Raw genomic sequence first — 9,806 nt, forward strand, 5'->3', positions numbered from 1 at the left:
TTTTTTTTTTTTTTTTTTTCTTTTTTTTTTTTTTTTTTGTTTGGGTTAATACTGGTTCAGGTAAAAGCAAAACATGCGCTTAAGGGGGTCGCGTCAGACATTTCTTCCTCTTCTTCTTCTTCTTCTTCTTCCCATAAAAGTTGCTTCTTTTTTTCTGAATGTACAAAAGAAGCCGACAACAAGGACAGACACAGCCGTCTATTAAAAATCTCCGAAATAAGGCTTTGTCTCTCCTTTATTAAGTTGTAGAGTGTATGTATTGTGTAGCGTAGACAAGTTATTACTCCTCGTAGCCGCCTTCCATTCACAATTCTGACGCCCCGTTTTCCTGTTTTTATGTAAATACAAATGCTCTGTTTTCTGTTCTGTTTTTCTAGCATGGAAAGAGAAACAAAAAAGATGAGAGGTACAGACAGTAATCCTTTTGAAACCAAAACATTACAAAACATCTTCCTCCCACGCCTCGCGACAACAGCAGACAAATTTATGGGGTTTTTTTTTTTTTTTTTTTTTGTAATAAATAAATTGGTTTAACTCACAAAACCATAAATTTACTATTGACTCCCACGAGTATAACTAATTCCTCTCTCCCCTATATAAACCCCACATCCCCTTATCCCCCAACCGCCATTACCAACAAACCATACTCACAAAACCAACCAAATTCCCCCAAAAAGATCACTCTTTTTCTTTTTAATCGTCAGTCACCGCGAAAATGATGCATTACCAGGCAGAGCGCTCATGGGACTACTACATGCCGGCGACGGCAGCGAGAGACCCAGTGGACCGGGTGGTCCGGCTGGCGGCGGGGAGCGCAGTGGTGATATTCAGCGTGAGCAGCTGCTGCATGTGCCACGCCCTGAAGCGGCTGCTGTGCGGAATGGGAGTGAGCTCAACGGTGTACGAGCTGGACCACGACCCCAGAGGAAAAGAAATTGAAAGGGCTTTGATGAGGCTCGTCGGAGCCGTCTCGCCGCCGGTGCCCGTCGTCTTTATTGGCGGGAAGCTGGTGGGGTCCATGGACAGAGTTATGGCTTCTCATATCAATGGCAGTTTGGTCCCTCTTCTCAAGGAAGCTGGGGCCTTGTGGCTTTAGATCTAACTTTATTCAACAGCAATGCCTTTTTTTTTTTCTTTTCAATTTTTTGTTTTTTTGCTCTCTCCTTCTCCATATATGTTTAAAGTTTACCCAAGATTTTAGAGCTTTCTGCTGCCTAATGCATCTAAACTTTTGACAGTCCATTAAATTCTTCCTACCAAATTTCATTGAATGTGATATCGGTAAGATAAGAGATTTAAGGATTGAAATGTGAAATGGATAACTGTTTAGGGGGGAGTAAACACAAATTTCTACAAATTTTAGGATCTAAATATGTTGGATACAAATTAAGACCCGAAACAAGTATAGTTATAATCTATATGTAGCAGTGTCTATCTTCTATGTTTTTAGGTAACCATACACTTACTTATACCTTCCAACCTTCATTATGCTCTACATTTGTTCTAGGACCCATAACAATATCACTAAGAGGGTGAATAGAAGAAAATTAGAGACTAAAATGCATTTATTAAGGAGTAATTCATCGGTCAATGATTTGATTCCCTACCAACATTCATCAAACTAAAAATGAGTTAATAAACTAAGATGGAATCAAAGTAAAGAAGGGAATAGAGTTAATTAGAGAGTGGACTAAAATTAGATTTAAACCAATGATGAACCTTCACTAAAGCTACTCAAGACATGAAGGGATATATAGGACGAAATTATAGTTAAAACAGACATAAACTTATAGTTGAGCTTAACCAGGACATGAAGGGATAAGACCAGATTCTCTCAAAATCAAATAAATTATTCTTACTACTTTTCATGCCATTATTATTATTATTTACTTCAGAAAAAGAACAATATATATATATATATATATAGTAATTTATTGTCCATTGCAAACAAGATAAAAGCATGGAGAGGCAAAATAATGTTGTTCCTTCAATTATTTTTCTGTCCCTTTTTATTTTCATACTCTTTGGCTCTCTCTCTCCCTACATCAAGTAGTATAATCTGTCTACACAATCATAATTTATAGATCTAATCATTAAGTATAATTAACTCATGCTGCTCTTCTCTCTTCTTCTTCTTCTCGCCTGATAATACATGTTATCAGATTAATGAAGAAAAGATATGTATAGTCGTAAATGTTATTGTCCTAACACATGCTTGATGCATACATATAAGCTTGAAAAACATACATCATCAAATCAATATGTATAGTCGAAAAAGTGGTTGCCTAAGAGATTGTAGCCTGATTTATAGATATAAGCAATTGGGAAGCACATTTTGAATTCAAATCAATTGTTGTTTGGTAAGGAAGAATATTGGGGAAGTTAATGGCTTTTCCAACAGAGGGTTCAATTTTGGAGCAATTAGTGAGAATCCCTTGGGTTCTATCATCTTCCTTGTCCATATATGTAAAACTTGTTTCCTTATCGGGGTACACGGGGTTAAATTCAAAGGTAAAGGTGTGGAGACTCTAAAGTTGAAGTTTCAATAACTCATTCATTCATTCTTGTGGGTACAAGACAATAGATAGATAGAAGGTGGTACATAAATTCAAGCCCCTACAACAGTTTGCATTTACATGTTACAGAAAGAAAAAAGAAAGAAGTGTGAACAGTTAAAATAATGGAATGAGCAGTAGTTGGAAAACATCCATCATTGTATCAGGCAGTAAAATAGTAACTTTCAACTGCTCACAAATAGGAATCACTTTTCAATATCCGTATATGATTCTATCTAACCCATTAAATACACAGCTTTCATACATGTACACATATAACTTACCTCATTCAACATTTCAATTCATATTGCATATTACATTTAACATAAATCTCTAGTTACCGGTGCAATAAGGTTGGGTGGGAGAAAATTTTTGGACCACCCCATAATTTTGGGTTTGTTGAGTTGATAACTCGAATGACTCGACTAGGTATCACGATCCAATCCAACCCAACCATCTATTTTCAGGTTGAATCATCGAGTTGTTTGGGTCATTGGCTCATAGGAACATCCCAATCCCAAAAAACTTCAAATTTATTTGAGATGAGAGGTTGTTCCATGATAACCTTCTATTCCCTACGGCCTCTAGGCTGCGTTCTCCCGTTTAGTTTAATATGTTTTCCTCATTTCTCATAAAAAGAAATCAAAATGGTAAATCTTAAGTCCCTAGTTTTAAACTCAAATTTGGTACATGTAGCCTAAACATATAAGTTCACATTAGAGTTACATGCCATATTTGTTAATTATTACAAGCATCGATATTAAGATCTTCTTAGCTTCGTATACACGGATTTAGAATAATCAAATGGAATGGGAAAAGAACAAAAAAGAAAAAAAGAAAAAAAAAAGGATAATATATAGTAGTCTAGACGCCGTGGCACCCATGCAAAAAACAAGACTGTCTAGAAGGGTGGAGGATTAGGCTTAAAAGAATCCTTTTCCTAATCAACCGGAGCTTTTATTTTATTCACAGCTGTTCCTAATGAAGTCTATGAGATTGCCTAACAAGGCTCCACATTTCTTCTTCTTTTTTCACGGCCTTTCTTGGGTGCTAAAGACAATGGAAGTTCCATTTATTGGACAGTCGGTAGAAACAAGAAAGGCTTGTTCATAACATCTTTCCAGATCTAGGAAATCAAACACCCTTTTAATCAATCCCATTTATCTCCGAATCTGCCTAAAAAGACTTAAACTACAAACCCCTTTCATTTTACGCTTGCCCCCACATTCAGCCAAAAACCTTCTTCACATGTCTTTGTTTGTAGTGAATACAATAATCATTTTCTCTTTTCTCATTACAGTTGGTCTAACACCAAGAACTCACGGGCACATTATATGCAAACAGTATATAGCAAACAAACGCTTCAAAATTTTAAGGACTTACCCATTGATGCTCAACCTCCTCCCTCCTTCAGTCTTTCTTATGGATCCAACCATTTCTCTCCTCCTTTTTTTACTATCTTTCTTCGCTAACTTGTTTGGCCTTACAGCTGAAACCCCAGCGTCGGTCACTCGAATCTCGGTAGTGGGTGCAGTTTATTGCGACACATGTTTGAGCAACAGTATCTCCAAACACAGCTACTTCTTGCCTGGTAAGAAAAATAGATTTCACAGTTGTTATAAAGTCAAGAATTTGAACTGCCTAGCATTATGTGTGTTAATAGACACTATGTGGTGTGGTGGTCAGGTGTGGATGTCCATTTACAGTGCAAATTTAGAGCAGTTGCTCCCAAAATGGCCGAGCAAATGAGCTTCTCTGTCAACAGAACGACAGATAAATATGGAGTATATAGGTTGGAAATTCCATCTGTGGATGGAAGCAATTGTGTGGATGGTATGACAATGCAGTCATTTTGCCAAGCAACCTTAATAGGAACCTCATCGGAAGTCTGCAATGTTCCAGGTTTAAGAACTGCATCCGAAGAGATATCGATTAAGTCTAAGCAAGATAATCTCTGTATATTCAGCTTAAATGCCTTGAGTTACAGGCCTCTTAAGAAGAATGCAAGCTTATGTGGAGATCAGAAAGAGAAAACTCCAGATCCCTTGACCTCCTCAAAGTTTTTTCTCCCCTTCTTCCCTCCTTATTCATTCCCTTTCCCCTTTCCTCCTCTGCCACCATTCCCTTCCTTTCCTTTGCCTCCACTTCCTCCATTGCCCCCTGTTCCATATTTTCCTCTCCCTTCGTGTCCTAACCCGCCATCTTTACCATTTCCTTTCCCACCTTTGCCTCCTTTCTTTCCTTCACCTTCAAGTCCACCTCCGCCATCTGCACCACCTCCGCCGCCTCCATTCAGTCTTAGCGATCCAAGGACCTGGATACCATATGTTTCCCCATTTTCTCCTCCACCACCTCTTTCATCATCATCGCCACCGTCACCACCTCCATTCAGTCTCAGTGATCCAAGGACCTGGATACCATATGTTTCTCCTCCACCACCTCTGCCATCGCCGCCACCTCCATTCAGTCTAAGTGATCCAAGGACCTGGATACCCCATGTTCCTCCATTTTCCCCTCCCCCACCTCCTGCTTTTGATCCCCGAGACCCGAGAACCTGGATTCCCCATATCCCTCCATTTGCTACTCCCCCACCTCCTGCATTTGATCCTCGAGACCCCAGAACATGGATTCCCCATATTCCTCCATTTTTCTCTCCCCCACCTCCTGCATTTGACCTTAGAGACCCCAGAACGTGGATACCACATTTCCCCCCATCCCCTCCACAGGGCCTCCAAAATCAAAAGCCCTAATGTTGTTCTTTGTCTTCCCTCCTATTTACCACTACAAAATTTGTTTGAATATGATACCGTTTGATGCGTGGTTATGTATTTTTCGGGTGCCCAGTCCATTCAGGCAAAACAACAAACACCTAGTGTGCCAATGATTTTTCTAGCAAAAACATTATAATTCATGTACAGAAAACAAGGGGGATGTGTCTGTTTATATTATGAATCAAGAAGCTGGATATTATCAATGTATTGTTTCATTAATCTTCAAATTTGCAAGAAAGCTTACATTCTCAAGTTCTTAGTGAATGATGCTAAATGGAAAAAAAAGAAAAAAAGATTTAGATCCTGGGTACCTTGCTTCGGGATTATACCACCGCATCGAAAGACCGCCAACGGAAAGAATGAGAGAAGGAATTGAATTGCTTTGAATACAGAGTAACTTTTGTACCTAATTTGAGCGGTGACGGTGGGGAGATGATATCATTCGGTTCCTGTTTTCCATTTGTTCCCTCCTTTTTCTGATTCTCACACATTTTTTATGTGATTATGAGAGGAAACCCAAAAGATTGGGTTTAAAACAAAAAAGGTTGGCCTTTTTTCCTCTTCCTCCATCTTCTGAAAGCATCATCCATTCTGATTCTTACACTTTTCTGTGTCGTGTCTTACACTGCTGTTGAAGAATTACAAATACGATTTACAATTCCATTAACAGTATGCTTCTGTATTTTGGTGTTGTGCTGAAATGTCGAATTATCAATTCTACGTAATACTCTTTGCTTGTTACTTAAAATGTACATCCAATTTTTTTAATGCAAAATTTAACTAATTGTTTTAAAGTGTTTACAGAGTGTGAACTAGTATAGATGAATATTTGTATGTTAAAATAATTTATTTGATACCAAGAAAAAAAAAAAAAAAAAAGTGCAAATACTTCCAAATTCCAATACTTTCCGCCGCCCATAAGACTTTTGATTTTGGAACATTATCCTTAATCAATCATACCAATATCAAGTCTCTACCAAAAGAATTTATTATTTTCATACTTCTCAAGCAGTTTCAATTTTCTAATAAAAAAATGTATTTTAAAAAAACGAAACTAGCTTAAGGACTTACTTGCCACATGGTTTATCGTTCTAAAAAAAATAAATAAATAATAGCAACCAATTGATCTTGCTTTTTCTACCTTATCTCGCTCGATTGTTAAAGTTGGTTCGAGCAGTAAAAATTATTTGAGCTAATCTAAAATTTTAAATGAATTGGGTGGGTTACCCCACAAAACTTAGAAGAGTTTAATTAAATATATATATATATATATGTATTATAAAATATTTGGATCCAACAAAATGGTGGTTGAAATGGAGTAGAAAAAAATGGACGGAATTGAGCAAATTGGACCAGACTAATCTGGGTTATGGAAGAGGAGGTGAATTGGGTATAAAATCAAAGTAAATAGAGAGTAATTATAAGCTTCAGTGGTGATTAATAGTTAGTAATTTGCATATTATTAAAATGCAAATTTATAATGTGGTTTGACTAAGTCCTCCTACCCACTCAATAATTTACTCCACCATCATTCTCTTTTGACTCCAATCCCATATTTCTTTTTCTTTATTTTTATTCCTTACTTTCTTTTTATTCTTCTATTAACGTCCAACTACTTACATAATAAAGTTACAAAGGTTTATACCATAAATATGAAATATCACGATCTAATGGTAGAATTTATAACAATATAAATATAGAAGGTTAAACAATCGTGATTTATACATTAACAAAAAAAAAATGATATATTTATTATTAATTAACAAATAGAATCAATAATTCTGCAGGTATTGTTTTGTTTTGTTAGTTTTAATTATAATAAATCTTACTCTGATTTTGGCCATTAGAATTTGACCAAAATGTTTTAATAAATCAAAATTACTGACAATAAATCTTTTTTGGTCTGCGGTCTAATACAATTAACCTGGACTTTTAATGCCACCCAAGGGACAAAAACAAAAAAATGAATCGAGTGTTATTTTGAATTTTTTGGCCCATTTTAAATTTAATAATACAAGTTGACTTTTTTCTATTTATATAAATATTTATTGTTTATTTATATCTCAATTTTTAGATTTTTTTTTTTAATCAATTTCTTCCTTCTATATATTTTTGCATTTTCTTTTAAATTTCGATAGTGAAATTAAATGCTGACAGCAATCAAATATGTTGCTCTCTCAAAACGATGCAAATGGTGAATGGAAGTTCCAAACGAATTGTTGTTGGATCGACAATAAAACTAGTTAATGCTCCTTAATTAAATCATAATTATTCCGAAAATAATAACAATATTTTAGTAGCAATCTCTGAAGCTTGTTACATATAAAATTTAACCACCCGAAATTGTTTAATTTGAACTTAATTTGTCAGCTTAGTCAACTCCTTAGTGCCACGTCATTAAATTACTAGAATCGTAATGGGTTGGATTTTTAAAAATTTATGAAGGACTAAAATAAACACAATAATTGAATAAATCCAATACTAAATTTAATTATATTTTAAGGGAAGAAAACTGTCCCAACATTCAAAAATAGTTAGTTTCTCAAAACCAACCTCCATCCTTATAAAATAAAATAATAAACATTATAAATCTTTAATCATTTCCCTTTTTTTTTCTTTTAATTTTTTAATTTTGCACTAAGAGACACAGCCGTTGACAACTGAGTGATGTCACATAAAATAATATCAATAATTTAAATTTAAAAAAATAGAAAGAGAGAGAGAAATTGAAAAATATTGAAATTCCACTTGGGGTTGGCTTTATATATAAACCTCTTCTTCCTCCCTCCAACTTCACACAGACGCCATTTTCAATCGACCCAAGGACGAAGACCAGAGAGATTCCTTTTTTTCTTTTCTTTTCTTTTCGATTCTATTTTATTTTTCTTCATAATCTTCAAGAAATTTTCACGATCAACTCTGTTCCTTGTTCCTCTCCCAAATTCATCGAATTGATTTCTCGTTAATCACGATGAGTAACACAATGAGGCCTAGGGTTAAGATCCTGTTTTATCTGGTCTACGATCGAGGTTAAGATTCTGTTCGATTCATCTCACTAGATTACAATTCCGAGGATTTTCGTTTCTAAATTTCGCTACTTCCATTGTTCGTTCCATCTATGGATTTGAGTCGAGAGAAAGTGAAGAACAAGGGACTGATCTTGAAAACCTGGGAGCGCTGCAAGACGATCGGCCGAGGGGGAAGAAATTCACCGTCCTCCGCCGGAATAAAACGATTCTTAACGAGGAAGTCAAAATCGTGGCCTCGCCTGGAGCTCATCTCCGGCGGAGAAGACAAGGACGAGGACGAGGAGGAACGGTGGCGGAGCTATGGCCGGACGCGTAGAGTGGCGCCGGAAGGTTGTTTCACGGTGTACGTCGGAGCGGAGAGGCAGAGATTTGTGATCCCAACAGAGTATGCGAATCATCCTCTGTTCCGATCGCTGTTGGAAGAAGCGGAGGCGGAATACGGGTACAACTGCCAGGCGCCGCTGTCGTTGCCGTGCGATGTAGAGAGTTTTTACAGAGTGCTGATGGAGATGGACAACGGCGCCGCCGATCTCCGCCGTGGATGTGGATACCCTACTCCGAAGAGATTTGGATCTTACCATCTTCTCAGTCCCCGTACTTCATCTCTCGTTGTAAATCAGTTCCACTTCTGATTCTCTTATCTCTCTGTGGAAATTAAATGTGGTTTTGTGTATTTCGTGGGTTTAGATTTTAGGATATGCTTAGTTTTTGTTGTTAAAGGGGTTGTTTTAAGTGAGTGTAACGTTTGTCTTTCAAGAACCGAATAATCGAATCATTTTGATTTAGATGAACCGAGTTATGTTTACTAAAATTGAATTACGATCGAAATTTGCGCAAAAATTAATTTAAAAAATCCATATTTTGTATAGTCAAATTGCTACCATGAAAATAAATGTTAAATAAAAAAAAATATTAATGAATCAACCATAGATGTAAGGATGACAATGATTAACTAATTAGATGTCATAGGAGGCAATAAGAATTAGGAACCATATGACATTGAAGATTTATAATAATTTCTGTTCAACTAGTCCTCCCTGCTTAACATTTAATAATTATTCATGTATATTTTGGAAAATGAACGTGTGGCAAATTAGAAGTGGAAGTAGATGGGTAATATTTAATATAACAAATTGTTATAAGAATATTAGTGTTATTATTATTTTAGAAAGAATAAGCTAAGAAATTAATACATTTATTTTTTTACTAAATTTGACTTTGTATAACATTTTTTTTTTCGGGATATACAATTCATGCACCTAATGAATGAATAACAAATGGGTACAACTCAATCACTTCTTTATCATAATTTCTAAACTTTTTTTAAAACATCGATTCCACTATTTTTCCCATAGGTTGATTAACATCGAATATATGTAATTACTTGACAGAAGCTATATCCGAATCGCATAAAAAGGGTCTAAAATAGAATAATATTTTTCATATATACT

The 9,806-nt window shown here is 35.8% G+C and overlaps 3 protein-coding genes and 1 long non-coding RNA gene across 4 annotated transcripts; 3 read left to right on the top strand and 1 right to left on the bottom strand.

Moving 5' to 3' along the window:
- The first annotated feature begins 379 nt into the window (after window positions 1-379).
- On the top strand, window positions 380-1,096 carry LOC111807041 (glutaredoxin-C1). Its single transcript, XM_023692612.2, has one exon. The coding sequence runs from the start codon at window positions 716-718 to the stop codon at window positions 1,094-1,096; it is 381 nt and encodes a 126-aa protein (XP_023548380.2). The 5' UTR covers window positions 380-715.
- Window positions 1,097-2,534: 1,438 nt separating this feature from the next.
- Window positions 2,535-6,078, bottom strand: LOC111779741 (uncharacterized). The gene is made up of 2 exons (XR_002812730.2): window positions 5,638-6,078; window positions 2,535-4,143 (listed from the first exon to the last, which is right to left on the bottom strand). It is a non-coding gene; the product is annotated as an uncharacterized LOC111779741 (long non-coding RNA).
- Window positions 3,975-5,578, top strand: LOC111779731 (uncharacterized). Its single transcript, XM_023659854.2, has 2 exons — window positions 3,975-4,146; window positions 4,242-5,578. Exons 1-2 carry the CDS (start codon window positions 3,978-3,980, stop codon window positions 5,303-5,305), a joined length of 1,233 nt encoding a protein of 410 aa, XP_023515622.2. The 5' UTR covers window positions 3,975-3,977; the 3' UTR covers window positions 5,306-5,578.
- A 2,031-nt stretch (window positions 6,079-8,109) lies between the features above and the next one.
- Window positions 8,110-9,140, top strand: LOC111806437 (uncharacterized). The gene has a single exon (XM_023691752.2). It carries the CDS (start codon window positions 8,445-8,447, stop codon window positions 8,985-8,987), a length of 543 nt encoding a protein of 180 aa, XP_023547520.2. The 5' UTR covers window positions 8,110-8,444; the 3' UTR covers window positions 8,988-9,140.
- Window positions 9,141-9,806: the final 666 nt, after the last annotated feature.

Source organism: Cucurbita pepo, chromosome 12 (genome assembly GCF_057944985.1).
Source record: "Cucurbita pepo subsp. pepo isolate OVF chromosome 12, ASM5794498v1, whole genome shotgun sequence".
NCBI lineage: Eukaryota > Viridiplantae > Streptophyta > Magnoliopsida > Cucurbitales > Cucurbitaceae > Cucurbita > Cucurbita pepo.

Bases quoted from the DNA above. Each gene is read 5' to 3' on its own strand.
- LOC111807041 (XM_023692612.2), top strand. From the start codon at position 716: ATGATGCATTACCAGGCAGAGCGCTCATGGGACTACTACATGCCGGCG.
- LOC111779731 (XM_023659854.2), top strand. From the start codon at position 3,978: ATGGATCCAACCATTTCTCTCCTCCTTTTTTTACTATCTTTCTTCGCT. The intron at 4,147-4,241 runs GTAAGAAAAATA...TGTGGTGGTCAG, and splicing joins ACACAGCTACTTCTTGCCTG to GTGTGGATGTCCATTTACAG.
- LOC111806437 (XM_023691752.2), top strand. From the start codon at position 8,445: ATGGATTTGAGTCGAGAGAAAGTGAAGAACAAGGGACTGATCTTGAAA.